General features: G+C 42.1%; 1 protein-coding gene and 1 long non-coding RNA gene across 15 annotated transcripts in view; one reads left to right on the top strand and one right to left on the bottom strand.

Annotated features, from left to right (window-relative positions):
- Positions 1 to 22328, bottom strand: part of SMARCA2 (SWI/SNF related, matrix associated, actin dependent regulator of chromatin, subfamily a, member 2) — a 182214-nt gene that overhangs the window by 2961 nt on the left and 156925 nt on the right. For 8 of the 14 annotated variants that reach the window (XM_031654174.1, XM_031654181.1, XM_031654176.1 and 5 more), the window contains 4 exons: positions 19951 to 20004; positions 8672 to 8777; positions 8110 to 8211; positions 4535 to 4667 (listed from right to left, as the gene is read on the bottom strand). In XM_031654174.1, the coding sequence (XP_031510034.1) occupies positions 4535 to 4667; positions 8110 to 8211; positions 8672 to 8777; positions 19951 to 20004 (395 nt within the window). The remainder of the gene's footprint in view (positions 1 to 4534; positions 4668 to 8109; positions 8212 to 8671; positions 8778 to 19950; positions 20005 to 22328) is intronic. The other 6 variants (XM_031654180.1, XM_031654187.1, XM_031654186.1 and 3 more) reach the window with 1 other exon arrangement.
- Positions 1356 to 11422, top strand: LOC116270010. Its single transcript, XR_004177853.1, has 4 exons — positions 1356 to 1424; positions 1860 to 2001; positions 9396 to 9483; positions 10965 to 11422. It is a non-coding gene; the product is annotated as an uncharacterized LOC116270010 (long non-coding RNA).

The following is a 22328-nucleotide window of genomic DNA, read 5'->3' as shown; positions in this document are numbered from 1 at the left end:
GTCCATACCTGCAAGTACATCCATTCTTCTCTGTCTCTATGTATAATTCTACATATTCTATAAAAGTCTTTATAGAATATAAAGAATTCAAGTATGTGTATATATACACATATGTACTTGAATTCTTTAAATAGTTATCTCAAAGGGATCTTTATACACATCCATATTCTACACTTACTGTTTACTCACATATGCGGGATATTTATAGGTAAAGGCTCATACATACCTGTCTAATTCTTCTAAATACCTGAAAATTTTCCATCGTATGGTATACTATAATTTACTTAATCAGTCTCATATGACGAGGGCTGAAGTTTCCTTTTTTTTTTGCCAGTATAAACAAAGCTGCTGTGAACCTATTTCAATGTATCTTGGCAGAATTTGAGGGAGGTATGGTGGACATGTCCATATGGTAAATTTCTAACAGTGCTCTGCCAGATTAGCCTTCAGAAAGATCGCACCCATTTCCACCTTCACAAGACTATTCTGGGGATACAAGTGAAAACACTTGGAAGAGTTCAAGGTACAATATCATAAATATAGGTACCTCTCCCAAGGAACAAAGACCATCAAAGACAATCTGCTCCACGGTAGCTATTTGGGATAGATATCCATAGAATACCATTTTTGGTATTTGATGATGAAGGCACTGAAAATGTGGGTCTCTCATTCAAGCCAGCTTTGCTAGACTCTACCATGTCTGGTGGGTCTCAAGGCATCTAGAAATAGATGTTGTCATAGAGGGAATCCTAGTTCCAGAAGGAATCTTGGAGAGGAGAATGTTCCAGACTTCTTTTGTGAAGTAGAGGGACCCACAAAATATTTCCAAAACTAAAATCTCCCACAGAAACATAAGCTAACAGAAGAGATGAGAGCTGTGCTGTTTTGTACTCAAGTGTGGTGGTAGCATTTGCCTTTCCTCCATCCCAAACGGGCCAAAGGCTGGCAAATCCTAGTACACAAAATAGTACTCCTAGCCAAGCCTTCTCTCTATTATACCCAATGTCTGCTGCTTAACAAGCGATGAGGTGGGGCCCTTTGCTTTGGGTGGGGTAACTTAGGACAAGAAGAAGAGACTGGAGATGAAAAAGCCTATCTGTTAATGCAAATGGAAAGATGTGGGATATCTAAAGAAATAGATGCCAGAAGCCAGCCATAATGGGCATTTCTAAACAATGTGGAAAGGCAAAGTGAAGTATGTCCATTTATCCAGGTGTGGGCTCTCCCTGACACAGGAGTATGGAAAATGAACAGGTAGAAGACGGGCAACAGGGGTAAGAAAATGTATCCTTGGGAGCATAATCTAAATGCGCTTTGGAGTGTGGTGCACTCTAATGCTGTCAGGCATGCGTCAGTGGATATGTTTCTCCAAAAAACCCACCTGACAGACTATGGACAAGCAGGTTAATACACTGGACCATTAGGTGAGCCCTGTAAACAGCTTCCTAAGGTTTTATGATACAACCATATGCACCTATGAAAAGTTCTAGCTACCAAGTGTGGTGGGTAGAATATTGTCTCCTCACAAGATGTCCATATCCTAATCCCAGAACCTTTGAATATGTTATATTACATGGCAAAAGGGATTATAGGTTGTTAATTGTCTGACTTTGAGATGGGGAAATTATTGTGGATTATCGAGTATCGAGGTGGGCCCGATCTAATCACCTGCATCCTTAAAAGTGGAAGAGAGATTCATGGAGACACAACATGAGAAGGACTGTACCTGTCATTGCTGGCTTTAAAGTTGAAGCAAGGGGTGGAGGTGGGGGGGCGGGCAATGAGCTAAAGAACACTGTTGGGAACAGCCTTCCACTGGCAGCCAGCAAGCAAGTGGGAACTTTATTTTAAAAACACAGGAAATTGAACTCTGCTAAGAACCAGGATGAACAAGGAAATGGGATGCCCATCTAGAGCATCCAGAAAGGAACGCAGGATGCTGACATACTGATCTTAGTCCAGGGAGACTCATGCTGAATCTGTGACCCACAGAACCATGAGGTAATAAGTGTGTGTTGTATTAAAGCCACTAAGTTTGTGGTAATTTGTTATAGCAGCAAGAGAAAATAAATATACCAAGGCTTGAGAAATGAAATTGATAGATGGGGTAAGAGAGCAGCTCTTTGAAGAGATTAGAAATATAGCTAAGATAGATGATGCAGATGTATTCAAATGCTAGAACAAAGGAATAACTACATGAATTTGGGGAAGTTTAAATTCATAAAAGGCAGAATCACTAACTAGATATTGAGAGACCAGAAAAGGATGTTGGGAAAGAGTCACTTATGGATGTTGAGGGCAAGAATGGAAACTCCATTCTCTGTGGCAATGTGTATGCATCACATACATTTTACATCTTTTCAATAATCTATATGGGTAAAATGCTCAGGACAGCATTATTGGGAAACAGCCTGATGAACAGAGTATAATTAACACGTTTTAGTACATTCCTTAATGTTAATATATAATATACATGTTAATATATGTTGCTGTAAAAAAAACCCTCATTGCCATGGAAAGTGTTCATAATAAGTACAAAAATCATGGCACAAAACAGTGTGCTACGTTTTTATAAACAAATTTATGTATAGAAAAAAACTGAAGCTAACTTCTCAAAGTATTACATGTATGTTGAGATACAGAATTACACATTTTTTACCTTTGAAAATCTATTTTCCAAGTCATCTGTATTAATATGTAATTAGAAACCTAATAATTTTTTAAAAGCATGTCTATACTTTTTTTTTTTTTTTTTGGAGACAGAGTCTCACTCTGTGGCCCAGGCTGGAGCACAGTGACATGATCTCAGCTCATTCCAACCTCTGCTTTCTGGGTTCAAGCGATTGTCCTGCCTCGGTCTCCCAAGTAGCTGGGACTACAGGTGCCCGCCACCACACCTTGCTAATTTTTGTATTTTTAGTAAAGATGAAGTTTTACCATGTTGATCAGGCTGGTCTCAAACTCCTGACTTCAAGTGATCCATCCGCCTCAGCCTCCCGAAGTGCTGGGATTACAGGCGTGAGACACCAGGCCTGGCTTATGCTGTTTTACATAGTAGTCCATAACTACTAGGTTTTATTACTTTGAGTAGTACAGGGTGAAGACACACATAGGAAAGAAGAAATTTTATAGTTTTTAAATATTTGTGTTTTTTTGGTAGGGTTTTGCTCTGTTGCCCAGGCTGGAGGGCAGTGGTGTGATCATTGCTCACTGCAGCCTTGAACTCCTAGACTAAGCGATCCTGCTGTCTCAGCCTCCTGAGTAGCTGGGACTATAGACATGTGCCACCACACTTGGCTATTTCTTTTTATAAAAATTTTTGTAGAGATAGGGTCTTACTATGTTATCCAGGTTGGTCTTGAACTCCTAGCCTCAAGCTATCCTTCTACCTCAGCCTCCCAAAGTGCTGGATTATAGTTGTGAGCCACTATGCCCTAATAAGAAATTTTCAACTTCTGACAGCACCCTTAACCTTTGGAATATTTGGGTTATCAGTCAGGGCTGGAACTAGGGTAAAACAACGGAGGCACTCACCTTGGATGTAAAATTGAAGGGAGCACCAAACCCCAGTAATCAACTAATATCCTAAAAGGTGATATTTTAAAAACCCAAATTAATGCCCCCCCCAAATCCATGATACACAAAATATCAACATTTTAAATAAAGACAGTACCCTGTCATCATCCCTCTTCCCCTGGCAAAAAAAAAAAAAAAAAATTCTATGCAAAATTCACAGTTCCAACTCAGTTTGTTTGACAATTATTTTCTAAAGCTGTGATTCTCAAAGTGTGGTCCTTGGCCCAACATTGTCAGTTCCCCTGGGAATTTGCCAGAAATGTGCACTCTCAGGCCCCACCACAGGCTACTGGATCAAACACTGACATACTCTTCAAGCCCTCCAGGTTTTAAAACCACTATGGTAAAGAATAGAAGATAGGTGGCATTAACAGCAGTATTCAAAGGCAACATTCAGAAAGTGTTTGCAGGTCAGGTGTGGTGGCTTGCGCCTGTAATCCCAGCACTTTGGGAGGCCAAGGTGGGTGGATCACTTGAGACCAGCCTGGCCAACATGGTGACACCCCATCTCTACTAAAAATATAAAAATTAACCAGATGTCATGGCACATGCCTGTAGTCCCAGCTACTCAGGAGGCTGAGGCAGGAGAATCACTTCAACCCGGGAGGTGGAGGTTGCAGTCACCTAAGATCATGCCACTGCATTTCAGCCTCGGTGACAGAGTAAGACCCTGTCTCAAAAAACTAAGCAAGCAAACGGTGTTTGCTACAGAGCCTGGCCTATGCTAAACATTTTACATGCTTGGAGGTCATTTTTAGGACCTCAGTTTTACAGATGAGAAAACTGAGCATGAGCAGGGTTAAGTACATGGCCCCTGGTTGCCCAGCAAGGACAAAGTGGACTAAGGGCTCCCATCCAGATCTGCCCCACTCTCAAGTCTCTTCTGCGAGCATTTGCGGAGACAGCTATGCAAGTGAGGAGCAGCAAAGATGCAGAGCACCCGAATGTCTGGGCTTACCCTCCGACTCTGACTCTTCCTCCTCTTCCTCCTCCTCCTCTTCATTGCTTTCATCCTCACTCTCTTCCTCTTTGGCAATTTTCTGCCGGGCACTCTTAAACACTGACTGTAAAACGATGGAGTCTTCATAGATCTAAATAGTCAAAGGGGTATCAGTTAAAACTGCAAGCTGAGGGCCTAAGATTTAAAATGGCAGTGAACCCCTCCTTATGCAACACACAAGCTTACTTTACATGAATCTTAGTAGAAATGTCACCGTTAGCTTTTATGCCCACATGAAAACCCAATAGCAAAATGCCACGCCCAAATACAGACATACAAATTCATATACAAAGTCCAAATGCAGTTGAAATTATTTAAAAGTGCATGGATGCTTAGAGGAGAAGAGTAGATAAAATATCCTCATATCGGACAACAAAAACGGTATTTTTAAAAACCACATTTCTTATTTGGATTGTTCTACCAAATACTGTGGTAAGACAGTGGTAAAGCAATCTTCTTTAAAATGCAAAGCCCCTAGCAAGTGGGGGCTATTCCTTATTACTGAGTTTATCATTAGCAGCCAATACTCATCCAATTAACACTTTATTTTTAATGGATACACCTATCTGAGCATGGCCCTGGGTAGGTGCTGAAAGATAAAAGTTCAAAAATGGTCCTTTTCCTAAAAAAAAATTGAAAATAGAATTACCCTATGATCCATAAGCCCCACTTCTGGGTATATAAAGAATCACAAGAAGGGTCTTGAAAAGACATTAGCACACCCATGTTCCTAGCAGCAGCATTCACAATAGCCAAGAGGTGGAGGCAACCCACAGGCCCACCGACAAGTACGTGGATAAGCAGCTGTGGGCTATGCATTTAATGGAATACTATTCAGTCTTTAAAAGGAAGGAAATCCTGTAACATGGATTACACTGGAGAATATAATGCTAAGTCCATAAGTGCATAAGCCAGTCACAAAAAGACAAGTACTCTATGATTCTACTTATATGAAGTATCTAAAATAGGCAAATTCATAGAAACAGACAGTGCCACGGTGGTTGCCAGGGGCTGGGGGAAGGAGGAGATAAGAGTTATTAATAGGCACACCGTTTCAGAGTTGCAAGACAACAAAGTTCTAAAGATTTGTTGATTATGATAAATTTTATGTCTTTTAATCACAATTTTTAAAAAATTTAAAAGGAAAATAAAACAAGCCCTGCTCTTTAGGAACATATTCCTTTTATTGTAAAGAAGACCTGCACGTTCAAAAGAGTGACCGGGCAAATTGTGGTATGCACCAAATGAACAATATAGGCAGTGAGTATGACTATGGCAGAACAAAAGACCCACGAGAGAGACACAGGATGGGACCATCAGGGCAGAATTTGCCAGAGGCATCAGAGTTGAGCTGGATCTTAAAGGTGAGAAGAATTCCTTCAGCAGTGAGAAAGGAGAGGGGCTTTTCAGAAAAGGAAAACAAATGAGAAAGACGAGGAGGCAAGAATACAAGAGATGCATCTGGGGTTGTATTGATGTCAATTTCCTGGTTAAGATATTGTCCTGGGCCAAGTGTGGTACTCAACGCCTGTAATCCCAGCACTTTAGGAGGCTGAGGTGGGCTGATCACGAGGTCAGGAGTTCAAGACCAGCCTGGCCAACATGGTGAAAGCCCATCTCTACTAAAAGAAAATACAAAAATTAGCCAGACATGGTAGTGCATGCCTTAATCCCAGCTTCTCGGGAGGCTGAGGCAGGAGAATCACTTGAATCTGAGAGGAGGAGGCTGCAGTGAGTCAAGATGGCACCACTGCATTCCAGCCTGGGCAACAGAGTGAGACTCCATCTCCAAAAAAAAATATTGTCCTATGTTTTGCAAGATGTTTCCATCTTGAGAAGTAAAAGGTACACAGAATCTCTCTGATCTTAAAGACTAAAAGAAACGTAACTGGAGAAGCAGGTGATTATGGTATCAGTCTGAATGGACTATGGGCTGTTTAGGTTGAGGAGTAGCAGATGAAGCCAAAGACTTATATTAGACTTCTGCAAGCAGTCTACAGAGATAAATTCGTTCTTTGGGGAACCTCAAAGCTTGGGAAAGGGGCAGTAAATGAATAGGATAGGAAGGTGGCTGGAGAAAGACAAACTAGTGTCCAGATGGCCCGGGGGAGAAACCAGTCAAGAGGCCACTTAACACCTCATTTCAGTTGTGACAGTGAGAGTGAAAACAGATAGGAAGGTTGTAGAAAAAAGGACTGGATGCATATCATAATAATGCCATATTGACATAAAGAATCCAAATATCTATCCAGAGACTAAAATAAACTGTCATTCACAAAACCTTCTTTGTTGATTCTTCTACTTTCTATGTCCTGGCTTCCAGCTTAACTTTCCTTGGAGAATGCCTTGAGTAACAGAAGCCTTGCTTTCAAGACCTCCTGTTTTGGTCAAGATACTACTGCTATTAACTTAGAAATTGTTTAAGTCTGTTCAAGGCACATTCTGAAGATTTCTATATTCTCCTGTTTGATGACTGAAATTGATGTGCAGGCTTAAGGAATTTAAAGGTGGTTTGATATTGCATTGGTTGAGGGGTACATCTTTGTCTTTTTCTTTCTTCTTCATGGGTCTGAAGGCACCAGGCCAGACATACAGACAGGAAAAAATTCCTACAAAATGTGACAGTAATTGAGGTGTTATTAAAGTGCCCTCCCCTTGGTTATTTTAATAAATTCAGATCATTTATATACTCTTAGACTTGTTAACTATGAAGAAGGGGAGTAAAGAGAATTGCAATTGGGCTGATAAAAAAGATTAAAAAGCAATTAGAGGCAGTGTTTATTTTTTTCCTATAGTTTGTTTTGTCTTACATTCTAGTAGTTTCAGCTCCTGATGCAAGAGTACAATCGGAAAAATTAAATGTAAATATAATCAAATATACAATCTCCAAAAAAGCAAAAATGGTACTGCCAGCCTTTCAGCATTACCTTCAATGATTTACTTGAATCCCTCCTCTAATTAGAATATAAGCTTTGAGGCCCAGCACAGTGGTGCACACCTGTAATCCCAGCACTTTGGGAGGCTGAGGTGGGCAGATCACCTGAGGTCAGGAGATCACCTGAGGTCAGGAGTTCGAGACCAGCCTGGCCAACATGGTGAAATGCCATCTCTACTAAAAATACAAAAATCAGCCAGGCATGGTGGTGGGTGCCTGTAATCCCAGGTACTTGGGAGGCCGAGAGCAGAAGAACGGCTTGAACCCGGGAGGCGGAGGTTGCAATGAGCCGAGAAGGCACCACTGTACTCCAGCCTGGGAGACAGAGTGAAATTCTGCCTCAAAAAAGGAAAGAAAAAAAAAAAAAGAATATAGGCTTTGAAGAGAAGTGTGAGTAGGCACTAGCACAGCTGTGGTACAAAGGTAATTTGAAGATGTCAAAGCCTCTATTTTCTTACATAGGTGGCAAGGAACATAGGTTTTTAGTTATTTTTCTTCTGCCACTAGCAATGATTCACAAGGTAGAAAATGAATTATTTTACTTAAAAAGAACATGGGCACATTTACAGTTAAGAACTTTTAGACAATGAAGACAGACCTGGGATCCTTCCAGGTTGAATGTCTGAGCGTTGTGACAGAGAAGCATGACATCCTTCTCCAGGTCGCCCAGGCTCCGGTACTTATGATTACGAATCCTTTCCTAATGGAAATTTTAGAGAAGATGGAGAAAAAAAAGAGGGAGAGGAAAATTCAGCAATCATTACTCAGTTACCAAAGCCTGATTTTCCCTTTGTCTTCACAGCATAAAGCCCTGCCAGGGCTGTGGGACTGCACAACCCCAGGGGGCGCCATTCACCAAGTCCACCCTCCCACTGTCATTCCTTTTGCCAAAGAGGAGCATATGACGGGAAATAAGAAGAGCAATAATGTGGGCGGGGGGAGCAGGGAGCCTGAAAGGTCTTCAGTAAAATGCAATATAACATGAGCTCTCAACGTGATTAAGTAACATTCACAGAAAAGCACAAGGACATCCCAACCTTTCCTGTGGCGAGGCCTGGGTGGGCATCACTGGTGGTCAGCTCCAACTACAACCATTTCAATGAATTTACACTGCTCCTTTAATTTACTTGAAGAATAAAGTTGGTAAACAAAATATCTACCTTTATTTTTTTGAAATCCACTGGCTTCCTAATTAATTCATAGTATTCTGGTAATTCTTTCCTTGAAGGTAACTGAATGAAGACTTCACTGAGCTGTCGCCCTGAACTGTAGGATGGGTGAAACAAACAAAAACAAGCCACATCAAACACTACTGAGGACAGGTTTTATTTTTCTTTCAGAAAATGTCAACAAAGCAAATTATATTCCATGCATATAGATATGGAGCTTTTTAAGTCAGGAAAAATCCCACAACTGTACTGCAGATTAATGTCCCTTGTGCTAATTTCAAAATCACAGTAAAACACAATTTGGTCCCCACTTCTGTCACACATACGATATGGGAAATCTACTGTGGATTTCCCTTTCAGAGCAAATATATCTCTTTATTTTGATAGAAATATTTAAAATATCCTTGTTAGCTAAAAATTTCATTTCTGAATGAATTGGTAAATATATATGTGTGTGTGTATATATATATAAACACTTTATTTCCAGACTCCTTTGTTTTCAAATTCACATAGTATTTAGAAAGTAACTCAAAATATGTTAGAATATACTCTGGAGATTCAAGTGAAAGGCTTTTGTATGTACCTAGTGACTGACCATCTTCTTGGTCTTATTCCTTTTAGGGTATTTTACATACTGTAAACCACACATACCTTTATTATTTTTTGCCAGAGGAACCCCTTCATCTTGCCTAACTGCCCTTCTATGTGTGTGCAGCAATTTAGGTGAAAGAAGAACATGTTTCGCAAGTGTGGATGCTTCACGTTTCTGGGATTAGTGCTATACCCTCCCCCCCAAATTCATGGTAGGTTTATTTGAAAGCAGGTTTAACAGCAACCAATGCTTAGCATTTTTGTAATTTTCAAACACAGGCTACAAAGCAATATGAGCTTTTAACATCACTTACTGTTGGAAGCAGACGTGGTTAAAGGCACAAAGAAATTCACAATTTAGGTTCAAGATCCTAATATCTGATTTGGCCTACCCAGATCAATAACAGCTTGCGGTGTGTGATACAGTCATTTTTCACAAAAATCTCACCCCCCTTATGATGCCATCTCTACTTCCTTTGTGAAGCCAGAAATATCAAAAAATAATCATAAATCCCTGCCATGAAAATTTCAGAAGGTGATTCTAGGAGCTTGTGAGAATACTAGAAGGCAGTGGCAAAGCATCAGTGACAATATGCTGTTTTAATCCATAGTCCCAGTTGTATAATTAAAAAGTAATCATAATGACAGTTATCATAAAAAAGGCATGCGCAGTAACTCAAATGGTTGCTTAGCAACCAGCAGGAAAAATGCTGAAGTGCAAAGGGGCCTGCATAAATTAACCGAAAATCCTCTGTCAAAGAGATGGGCTAGTTTTTCTGCTACACTGGGTCACTGTTGTTTTATTTTTTTAATACACATATGGGCCTCATAAATATGAAAATCAGGGGTGAACACAAGAGGTTTAAGAAGATTGCATTTTACTCAGGAATTGGATTTTTGGGTCACTGTGGCAAGAACCAAGGTGTTCTCTCACCCTCTCAACCACCTCTACCCCTCGCATCTCTTCCAGGATCTCTTCCAGGTTGAGAAATGCATTCATACTTCCCTAACTTATGCCAAATAGTATATGGCAAAAACTATTTTATTTACCATCACCTTCAACACAGGGCCACAATTTCTGGTCTGTTCTTTTTCTACCATTGTGAGATTTATACACCCAAACATTTTACCTGTTTGAAAAGGTGCATATGAAATGCAATGACAGTAATTTGTAGATATGAATTGTTCAGTTTCTATGAGCAAATTAGCATTCTCTATAACCTAGCAGCAACCCAAAAGTCAGATCTCTTTGTAATCGCGGATTTAACACCTGACCCTCCCTCAATGACATCTTCATGGTGTCATCTTCTACATTGCCAACAGATGGTGTCATTTGTCTATTGATGGATTACAGGCACATCTTTGTACACCTGTGATGGACATACTCTTAATTTCAACTGTGTTACTGGTGAAATAAGAAATAAGCAGTTTGGACCAGTAGTGCAACAAAGCTCTAAGGGGTAAAATGGCTAAAACAATCTTGGTGTTACATCTCCGTCTTCAGTAAGGCCCTGAAAATTCTAAACCCCATAAGGAGACAAGTCCCGAGTTCTCTATGCTCATAAAGAGAGCTGAATGCTCTCAGACTTGGGGTCAATACTGTACAATGAGGAATAAACACATTTATTCTGTTTAAAAAATAAAGGCTCACTGGACTTAATACACCTATTCCACTTTCTTTTCTCTTCCACAGAATAAAGGACAAAGGAGGACCCAGAAGTTATCTATGGAAGGCTTCTTGGGACTATGTTGTTTCCATCATCATTGAAATATCTCAGAGTCTGGCTTCCAAAGCCCTCCAGGATATGTCCTCATTCTCTAAAAACCCAGCTGGTACCACCAACCTTCTAGTCAGGAGAGTCTCTCCTGTGTACCCCCAACTTTCATGGCCAATCCCCTCTTTATGACCCATTCCAGGTCTCTAGGCCTGACCTCTCTCTTCTCTCTGTGGTTTTTTCTCTTCTTCAAATATTTCCTTATCCATCCGGGATCAAGAACCCATTGTCCATAAAAATGGAGGACATTCTCCTAAGTATCAACTCCACTTACTCTCAAGTCCCCTCATTGCTCAGAACCTAATTCTTCCATGTGTGCTACTGTTTCTCTCCTCCCCACAGGGTGGGGATTGCTTACAGACATCGAACTCATCCCCCTCCCTCCCAGAGCAAGGGCTTGGACGGCCAGCTTTGGCAGACAAAGCCAGGAGGTCCTGGGCAGTACCTAGCTTCCACGTCACCTACAGAATGTATTGGGGTAGCACGAACACTTGCTAATTTATTTTTTCCTAAATTACAGGTTAAACAAAAGTAAACAAACAAAAAAGGAACTGAAGCAGCCTGATAGTTTTGAATTCTTGTCATTTCTTTCTCTAATTTGAGCTGAGCAAGGGCTTTTTTAATATACCTTTTCAAATGTGGTAGTTTTCTATGCACCCTCCCACCCTCGGCCAGAAAGTTGCTTGTTTCCTTTTTAAGTACAGAACAATGGTCTAATTGTACCATGGTGTTTACAGAAGGTGTTCTGTTTCTGTTAAAATGTGTATCCTATCCCAAGGTGTTTTCCATTATGTCATTTTACACAATTTAAGGCCTAAATATAAATTGCTACTTGGAAAGTGCACTACTTCCCAGACAAAAATGAGACCCCCTCCCCAAGACCACTGATGGCCTGTGACATCAGATGGATTTTACATAATGATCTACCTCAGACCAGCAAGTATGGCTCTGATAAGACATGGGGTACGTGCGGGAGAGGTACAACCTGAAATACAAGTTTAAAGGCACTCACTGGTCTTATATTTCACAGGTGCTTGTGGACAAGTACCTCTCCTCTCCATGGAAGTGAACAGACACAGCGACATGGCCATGATACCATAGAGCACGAGATGGAAAAGCGCCACATACCACTGTGCAGCAAGTGGTAGTTTGAACTCCTGTATGCATGGTTTATTATACACACGCTACTGAGATTTAATTCGTTATGCTTCATCTGGCAACCGGTTTTTTTCTCATTACCTCCACAAACCAAAAGGCATTTTTCTCATGACTTCCACAAACCAAAACTATAATTCCACATCTATACTATGACTCTGAACTGGTGACTGCATACATTATAAACTTTACATAAATGTCAGCTTAATTTTGATTATATTTTAAGCTTAGAGACATGCTGAAGGCTGATATGCTAGTTAAGAAATCTACTTCTGGCCGGGCGCGGTGGCTCACGCCTGTAATCCCAGCACTTTGGGAGGCGGAGGCGGGTGGATTATCTGAGGTCGGGAGTTCGAGACCAGCCTGACCAACACGGAGAAACCCCTTCTCTACTAAAAATACAAAATGAGCTGGGCGTGGTGGCGCATGCCTGTAATTCCAGCTACTCAGGAAGGCTAAGGCAGGAGAATTGCTTGAACCTGGGAGGCAGAGGCTGTGGTGAGCTGAGATCACACCACTGCACTCCAGCCTAGGCAACAAGAGCGAAACTCGGTCTCAAAAAAAAAAAAGAAGAAGAAGAAAAGAAAAGAAAAAAGAAATCTACTTCTAGAATACGGGTTATGTCTTTTAATGATTTTTTTTTTCCCACGACCAGACGAAAATTGTATTTAGTGAGGGTCTTTTGTTTTATGGTTTTTCTTTTTCACCTGCTCAAGCTGATCTGTTGACCAGAATACCTAAATGGATACTGCTGAGAAAGAAATCTTAACCATAGCTGAAATAAATTCTGTTTATATTAATAAAGGTAAAAATGTGACTATCTTGCCTCAATAAGAAAATGATGTCATGATTTAGAATACTCACTTGAGGTTGGAAGGATTTTACCGAAAAGCTATCACAATCCTAAAGGAATCAAACATAGCAAAATCATTTGGGAAGAAAACTTTAAAAACTGGGTCAACATTGCAGGGCAGTAGGTGAAAAATGCTGCTCCTTTTCAGGTTCAGGTTCCTATGAAGTTTAATATATGTCATTGAAGACTTTACTAGACCACAGTAGTGCCCCTACTTATCAAGAGAGCCTGCAGAAACCTGAGCCAGTCATGAAGCAGGTGTTACAAGCATCTGCACTCCGTATTTGCTACTGAGATCTCTCATCTCAGCCTTATTGAGTATTGATTGCTGGTAATTCCTAACCAGTTTGGAAATATAATCGCCCAGACCCTTGAAGCAAGAGCAAAACAGGGTGGGATGGGAGTAGACTTGTTTTTGGTCATGGAATTAGTAGATGTTAACATCACCCCAATGGTGGGGCACAGTGGCTCACATCTGCAATCCCCACACTGTGGGAGGCTGAGGCAGGCTGATCACTTGAGCTTGGGAATTTAGGCAACATGGAGAAACCCCATCTCTACAAAAAAATACAAAACTTAGCCAGGCATGGTGGTGTATGCCTGTAGTCCCAAGCTACTTGGGAGGCTGAGGTGGGAGGATCGCTTGAGCCCAGGAGGTGGAGGTTGCAGCAAGCTGAGATCATGCCACTGTAGTCCAGCCTGGTCAATACAGTCGACTTTCTCTCAACAACACCAAAAAAAATCACCCCAATAGTCATAAAGGACTATAGATAAATAATGTTCCTGAGTTACCAAGACAAAGTTCCCTGGTTAGGAGACTGAAAAGGTTTCACTCAGCTCAGTAAGAAAGGCACCAAGACTTTGTCCAGAGTCTTAAAAACAATCACACTCTGATGCATGATTTTACATTTGCTAATCTGCTCTGGGCTGAAACAGATAATCATCAAGATGTTCATGACAGGATTACTTAAAATAAATAATTCAAAGCAGCCAAAATGTTTAACAGTTGTGGAAAGAACAAGTAATAGAATGCAAGAGAGTCTAAAATTATGTATTTTAAAGAAAAAAAAATGCTTGTTACGTCATTATTTAAAAAAAAAAAAAAAACAGGCCGGGCGCCGTGGCTCATGCCTGTAATCCCAGCACTTTAGGAGGCCGAGGTGGGTGGATCACCTGAGGTCAGGAGTTTGAGACCAGCCTGACCAACAGGGAGAAACCTCGTCTTTACTAAAAATAAAAAAATAAAAAATAGCCAGGCATGGTGGCACACACCTGTAATCCCAGCTACTCAGGAGTCTGAGGCAGGAGAATCGCTTGAACCCAGGAGACGGAGGTTGCAGTGAGCCAAGATTGTGCCATTTGCACTCCAGCTTGGGCAACAAGAGTGAAACCCCGTCTCAAAAAATAAATAAATAATTTTTAAAAAAGGATATCAAATTGTAAGTGCAGTACAACTTTAACTTCAACAGGGTTTTAAAAAAGGCACTGAAAAAGGCCCAGGAGGTATGCCAAAGCATAATGAAAAATAAGAATGTACTCTTATTCACCAAAATGAAGATTTATGATTGAATGTAATTTAGAACCATTTTATCCATAAATAAAGTAGGTCCCAACAAACACCCTAATTGGGTTACTTTCATTGAAAACATGCTGTAAGTCAAATATCTAATTTTATTGTTCCAAAGAAATGATGTTTAAGGATCATATGACCAACTTTTATTTATATCACCACAAACAGCACGTTTTACCAATTGGCACTTTTTTAACTATCACATAAAGCCAAACAAATAAACAGAATTATTACATTAAAGTTTTAATATGTGATATGTCGCAACCATCAGCATCTTCTGTTCAGTTTCTATGCATTTCTTCAGGATTCTTCCATTGCATTTATTACTACAAAGCAAAGGTGCTTGAAACAGGACATAAGATCCAGAGTGTTTTTGTTTGTGTACAGTGGGGGGGACAAGCATTTTGAAAAAATGTTTTTGAGTAGATGTGTCAGTTATCACTTGGCTTTTGGAAACACTGACTTAGGATGGCTACTTTTCTACCCTCTTTTTCTCACTTGACATTTCATAATAGTGGGTGCAGGTACAGAACTCCACTGCCTATCTGACTAAACGTGATGATAGACAGACACTGGATGACCTGCAGCTTCCTTAGCCAGTTTATCTTGTAGAGTAGCAGCCTCCTGAGGTCAGAGCCTCATGCATTGTCTGGTGCATGAGCATTTCATGATGCTTCCTAGAGTGAGGTCTTCCAACTCTAGCCTTCCTACTGCTTCCTGAAGATTCCCAGTACAGCCAGAGGCCCTGGGAAGTCTTTCTACAGTTTTTGCCACCCCACCTTGTAGATGTTACACCTGTTCATGACTCAAAGCATGCCTGTCTTTCAAAATGTAAGAACCCACGTTCCCTTCCACTGTATATTCTGTCCTCTGATCCTTTCCTGCCTCCCCATTTCTTTCTTTCCTTTTCTTTTTTTTTTTTTGAGAGAGGGTCTCACTCTGTCCCCCAGGCTGGACTGCAGTGGCACGATCAGGGCTCACCGTAGCCTCGACCTCCCAGGCTCAAGCAATCCTCCCATCTCAGCCCCCTAAGTAGCCAGGACTACTGGAGTATGCCACTACACCCAGCTACTTTTTGCATTTTTGTAGAGACAGGGTTTTGCCATCTTGCCTAGGGTGGTCTCAAACTCCTGAGCTGAAGCAATCTGCTTGCCTCGGCCTCCCAAACTGCTGGGAATTACAGGTGTGAGCCACTGTGCCCGGTCTTTGCCTCCCCATTTCTTAATGGTAAAATGCTTCAAAGCTTTTGGCTGAATTGTGACCAAATTAAAAAGCACAAAGCTTCTGCAGACAAAATCAAATGCCTCTCCATCTGTGCCCAAGTCCCACACGTTGCTTTGTTAAACGGGTGGGTCGTGGCAGGCACCGGAGTGCTGCTTTTTCCTACAATGGCTGTTCTAATAAATTCTCAAGGAAGACATTAGGTGTGATTCTAAAGGAATGAGACAGTTTTTTTCCCCCATGAATATACAAGGACATATATATATCCAAATAACTGCTCTCTCTCAGAGCAATCCATTTTTAATCAAAACGTTTATAGAGTGGTTTGGAAAACAGTGTGTCAGCCCTGTAAGAAAATCCATTTTGTTATTTCCAGCTGAGCCTCCTTCCCTTCCTTCAGAGAGGGGTCCTTTATACTGGTGTTGGCCTGGAGCTTGAGAGGCAGAGACCCTGGAAAGAGGGGCTTCAGGGCCAGGCTAATGCTGGAAGATAAGGGGGAGCACTCTGTGTCTTGGAAAACAGACGGACTAAGTTTATTTGTGGGCTGCCCACCTGCTGTATGTGGGCATAAGTGGTTGAGCACCATAAATAAGATCGAGTCACCAGGAGTCAAAGCAGCCTGTTTCAGTAAACGTTTAAAGTATCAATATTTGTAATGAGGGCAAAATAAAGCACTGGAGTCCACATCTCCCTGAGCAGATTCTCTCTGCACTAAATGTAATATTTGGGCTCTAATTCAGCATTTCTCAAAGTGTGCTCCACAGAACACTAGCTTAATGGATGAGTAACAGTGTCCTGTGAAAAGGGGATTCTTTGGTCAAATAAGTTTGGGAGATGCTGGGTTAAGCAGTTAAACAGCTGACTTTATAGCAAGACCTCCCAGGGCCTCCGGCTATACTGGGAATCTCCAAGGAGTAGAAAGGCTAGAGTTGGAAGACCTCACTCTGGGAAGCATCATGAAATGCTCATGCACCAGACAATGCATGAGGCTCTGACCTCAGGAGGCTGCTACTCTACAAGATAAACTGTCAAGCTTGATTCTGGGTCCAAACTATCAGAAACAGAGAATGAATGAATGAAGGTGCTTCACCTACACCTAAAATTTCCTAAAAGTGCATCTACTTGGTCACAGTGCTATTTCATGGTAATTCTCTATCATGAAATTAGAGCCACTAAAATGCAGAGGTGCTTGGGCTTGAGAGCTATCATTACAGCCTCTCACCCTCATTTAAAGCAATACAAGATGTCTGGTACTAAAAATAAATTTTGCCTAAAAGAGCCTGTTGGCTGGTCCTGAAAGAGCGGTCAATACTAACAACATAATCACAACGTCAAGGGCTGCTAATGGCCAAGTAGAGAATTCAGCTGTCCTGTGATAGTGTATGCAGGGCCAGGTAACTACATACATGCACATGTGCACACACACATACATATAAGTGCCTTCACGCACACCAACTTTCCTGCCACCTGCATTTCTGTAAATGGCACCGCCGTTCACCGATCACTCAGGGCAGAGATCCAAGAGCTATGTGAGTTCTCTTCCTCCTCCTCCTCTTCCTCCTCTCCTCCTCACACATCCAGACTGCCCCTAAGTCTTGTCAATCCTCACTCTGGGTATTTATTCCCTTGTCTTCCTACCTACTGCCACTTCCTTATTTTAAGGACTATCTTCCTCCACTACCTGACAACATTCTCCTAATGTATGCCTCCTTCGATCCATCCTTCACAACTATCAGTGACATTTCCGAACACAAATCTCACTGTATCCCCATGATCCTCTCTTGGCTCTTTACTTTCCACTGCAGGGCTGATCTCGGCTCCCTGGGTGTCGCCTCCCCTCTCCCACATGACAGACATTACACGCTGGTCCCTGCACGCTCACGCCCAGAACTCAGGTGTGCTCTCCACTGGTCTCCTTGAAACAGTGCTCCTAACAGTCACTGCGATGACTACAGACTGCCCTCAAGACCCCACTCCTAGAAGAGTACATCAAAATTCCTCCTCAGCTTGGTGTTCAAGACCTTCCGGGATCTGAGCTGAGGCTTCTCCAGCCTCACCCGGGCTGTCCTGGTCTTCCCTTGTCTCTAATGAGCTGGTCACACTGGTGTAGTCTCTAGAGGGGGCCTGCTTTCCATGCCTCCATGGCTACATCCCCATTCCCGCACACACCACCACAAACTCTGCCTCTCTCACCCATCCTCCCTTCACCCATCTGTTTGAGAAATTCCCACTCTGCTCACAGCCAGTTAGAAGCGCTCTCCACTCCTGCCCCATCCCTTCCCATCCCACCCTGTGTGTATGTGTCATTCATACCAGGTACTTGCATTATTTGTTGACATAGCTCTTTCCAATTGTGCTTTAAATATCTCCATTTAATTCATTTTTTCCCCCCATTTTCAATACTTACAAAGAGCCTCTTTCGACCACTGAAGAAAGAATTTTTTAAAAAGTCTTCTGAAGAAAGAGTAAATTCATCGTAATACAATCTCCAAACACCATGCTGTCAGCTCGGGCTTACAGAAAAGGAAGTGTGTGTGACAGACCGCAAGGGGCAAGACAGACTCCAGAGAGCCTTGAGGAAGCAAACACCAAGCCCCTTGCTATGCCTCTGGAAATTAGTTTAAATGTATCTTTAGTGAAAATGAATTTATCTAGTTCCTAACCATATACCATAATATCATCTCCCCTCAAAAAGCCCGGGTATGGCACCGGGGACTTGCAATAAATAGCCTTTACAGTTACTGATCTACTTTTCATGGTCACATGACCATCTTGACAGAAGAGGGGAAAGAGGGAAAGGAGCTCCTGCCTGTCCCTGTTTCCTGGGCGGGGCATTTAGCTTACATCATGCCATTTCGCCATAAGGCCTCCTTTATTTAAACTGCCCAAACTTATAAAGTCAACTATTTGTTGTTTCAATCTCCAAGTCAGAATCCAGGCTGAGTTCTTTCTCATAATGACAAATACAGAACAAAATTCCTGATGTTTCTCAGTGGACACTATAGTTTATGTGCCTGGTTCCCAGGATTAGTCATTGTTTACTGAACTGCAACAAGAAATATCAAAAATTGACAATCTTGCCCAACAGTTTCATCTCCACACAAAAATGGGTAAGTATAAATCACCCCTAGTTTTTAATTTCCTTATATAAAGAAGAATGCCACAACCAGTGATCTGTGTTCATTCTGAAATACAGGATACATCCTCAATTCTCTCTCTCCAGTCCTAGATTGGATCCTATGCTGGTGGAAAAAATGTTGTAAAGGATGTTATTGGGTCAGCTGAAAAAATTGAAATATGGATGGTAAAGCACTGTATCAACATTTTTTTTAAGTACAGGTTGACTGAAAGGAAGAAAGAAATGTTATCTCTCTTACAAGAGTAAGAGCTCCTAGCCTTGGCGTATCATGCACATCCATCTCTCCAGCTCAACCAATGTCATCTAACGTTCACGCTATCTCTAGGAGAAAAGCATTTCTGCTTTCTACCCAACAGAAGCAAAGGCACACAGAGCTTGAAAGAGACTGGCTTCAGATGCTTGGGACTACACACAACAGGTAGGCCCAGGAGTCACACCCTGAAACCCAACCCATCACACAAACAAGAGACAACTCAGCAACTGCCCTCTGCATGCCATGATCAACTCCGGAATGCAGGCACAGCGTGAACATGCACGCTTCTTCATGTCTCACAGGAGATCAAGTCACTACAGGTGCTTTGCATTAAGCTTCTAAACCAAGACAGCACAGAGTTAAAGAAGCCCAAGGAACATACAGCAGAAGCTGTGCTGGAAGGGAGGGGGAAGCAACAGAAACCCATCTCCAAGATGCTGCAGTTAGGGCGGGCTTTCCAGGAGCTCCCAATACCCTTGTAAGAAGTACATGTGTAGAATGGACACAGCCAGATTAAAATACAGCACAACAACTTCAGAAGCCATGACAGGTGTTCAAGAGTATCTGTGCCTCTATCCCGCACTCCAAGTAGGGGTGATCAGGAGGTGACCGAAGACATTTGCTTCCAAAGGCCGATTCTAGGATTCAATCTGTTTCATGTACCGAGGGAATACCTGTATTTAGAGATAGGGGAATACAAGACAGATCCTGACCTGTTTCCTTCTATTTCCAACTGAGAATTACTGGGCACCTTCTCCACGTTACACCTGCGGTAGAGTAGAAAGAACACTAGAGTCAGAAGACCTGGGTTCTCGTCCCCGCCCGGCTCCTTCTTCCTAGGCTGGGCGACCTGGCCTAAGTCATTTTACTCTCCAAGCCTCAGTCTCCTCACCAACCTGCCTTGTTAAGAAGATTACACGGGGTTATGTTTGGAACCTCATTCGGAAGAATAACACAGTTCTCCAAAAATCGGGGGAAAGTAGATTTCCTAACCTTTCTGGGATTTTCCTACTTCTGTCACACACAGAAATTCCTGTTACCCTGTTCCCTCTATACATGTTCCATTCACTGTTCCAGAAGGTGGAAGACAGGCAGCCGCTGGCTAGAGGTGTGTGTGATCTTGGGAAGGTAGTGCTAGTCTATCTGAGTTTAGCCCCTCATTTGTAAAATGGGGAAAATACTTACCTCAGAAAGGTATAAAAATCAAATAGGATAAAGCGCTCTGTTACAGTAGCCCGCACATAGAAGGTATTTCAAGCGTCAGCCAGTTTGGGTCTGAACACCATCTAACTAGTCAGCTCTGCTTCCAAGAGCTCTATTCCCTTTCAATAGATCGCTGAATTCATGATCTTCTGTGGGAAGTGAAAATAAACCACTACCTGGGGTCTCGGGCACTTCTACAAGCCTCTAGAAAAGCCTCTTCAGTTGAGGATTTTTGAAACTGCTATGTTGGTGTCCCTTTGTGTGGTGGCAGGGAAGCAGCTGCCAGGGTTCACAGACCCTGGGAAGACCTCCATACCCTCTAGATCTCCCTAGGTGTAGACAGCACCCTTTGGCATTCACAGCCTATGCCTGTCCACGTATAAATCCCTTCTCAGAGTCAATGCCACATTCTGCTTTAGAGTCAGCTGAGAGTCAGGGCGTTGCAGAGAGGGAAAAGCATAAACCCATAAACCAATCAACAGAGGGGTGGAAGTGCATGTGCTGTCTTCAAAATATACAGAAATATTTGGAATGTCTGAAATATAAGGAGAGCTGGGAGGGGTGCACTGGAAAACAGAGTTGGGAAGATCTGAAGGTTCAGACTGTGGAAGATAACAGTTCTCCCATGCTAAGAAGTCTGGTCATCATCGGGTAGACAAGAGGCCGCTGTGAAGAGTTCTAAAGTTACAATAGGAAATGACCAGTTAGGTGCCTCAGAAAGAAGCCAGGAGGAAGAGACTGGAGGCAGGGCACACAGTCCACCCTGCAGCTTCCCAGGCCAGGCCAGCAGCACAAGGGCCTCAGGCAGACAGGGTGTGAGGAGGCAGATGAACGGGTGTCTTGCAGGGACAATTAGAAGCATGTTGAGGGCACTCTGTATTTGAGTGTCAGCAGTAAGGCAGAGAATTGGGAAAGTGTTTATTATTTCACATTTAGGACCTTGGGCAAATGATGGTGCTGACCAAGGAGACACAGAAGCTTAAGTAGATCATGTCATCGCCGAATATGCAAAAGTGATGGGAGGAAAACCTGAAAACAACAAGTACTACCTTAGACACTCTACAGAGTAGACTGTCAATAATTCAGAGAGCTAGGCGTGGCTCTGTCATCTAAGACTGACAGATATGACAACTCAATGGTTCTGAACAACCAAAGATCCCAGTAGAATAATTTCAAATCATTCTGATAAGAAGTCCATGCAGGTCAGCCATCTGATTGGCTTGGGGGAAAAAAATACAAATTTTTAAAACCCTAAAACAAAGCAACAAAAAATAATACTACACAATGACATGGATTTGGTTTACTAAAACTTATTTTAGAAAGACAGTATGAATGCCAGTGTAAAGATCCATTGGTTTGATGAAGCCTTGAGATGATAATCAGTGTGGGAAAGCCTTTGACACAGTAAATACCTAACACACTTCAAATAAAGAACTTCCGAGGCAGAGAAAGCCTTGGAACAAGGCAACATTTTTAAATAAGAGCCCTGCCCTTCTGGAGAATGGGCTGATTACATGTGGGCCTTCAACAGAGTTTCAGTCCTTCTCAAAATAAGAAAAATGCTGCAAATTACTTTTCAGTACGTACAGGAATTAAGTACAATTAGTCCACAGTTTGTAGTTTATCAAATTCTTAGAAAGGTGCTATAATGTAATAACATATCAGATCACTTGCCGGGCATGGTGGCTCATGCCTATAATCCCAGCACTTTGGGAGGCTGAGAAAGGCAGATCACCTGAGGTGAGGAGTTCGAGACCAGCCTGACCAACATGGTGAAACCCTGTCTCTACTAAAAATACAAAATTAGCCAGGCATGGTGGTGCACGCCTGTACTCCCAGCAACTCCGGAGGCTAAGGCAGGAGAATTGCTTGAACCCGGGAGGCGGAG

The sequence above is a fragment of the Papio anubis genome, chromosome 13, assembly GCF_008728515.1.
Source record: "Papio anubis isolate 15944 chromosome 13, Panubis1.0, whole genome shotgun sequence".
Taxonomy (NCBI): domain Eukaryota; kingdom Metazoa; phylum Chordata; class Mammalia; order Primates; family Cercopithecidae; genus Papio; species Papio anubis.
Note: the sequence above shows the minus strand (reverse complement) of the source record. Positions and strands in the feature narration are given on the sequence as shown.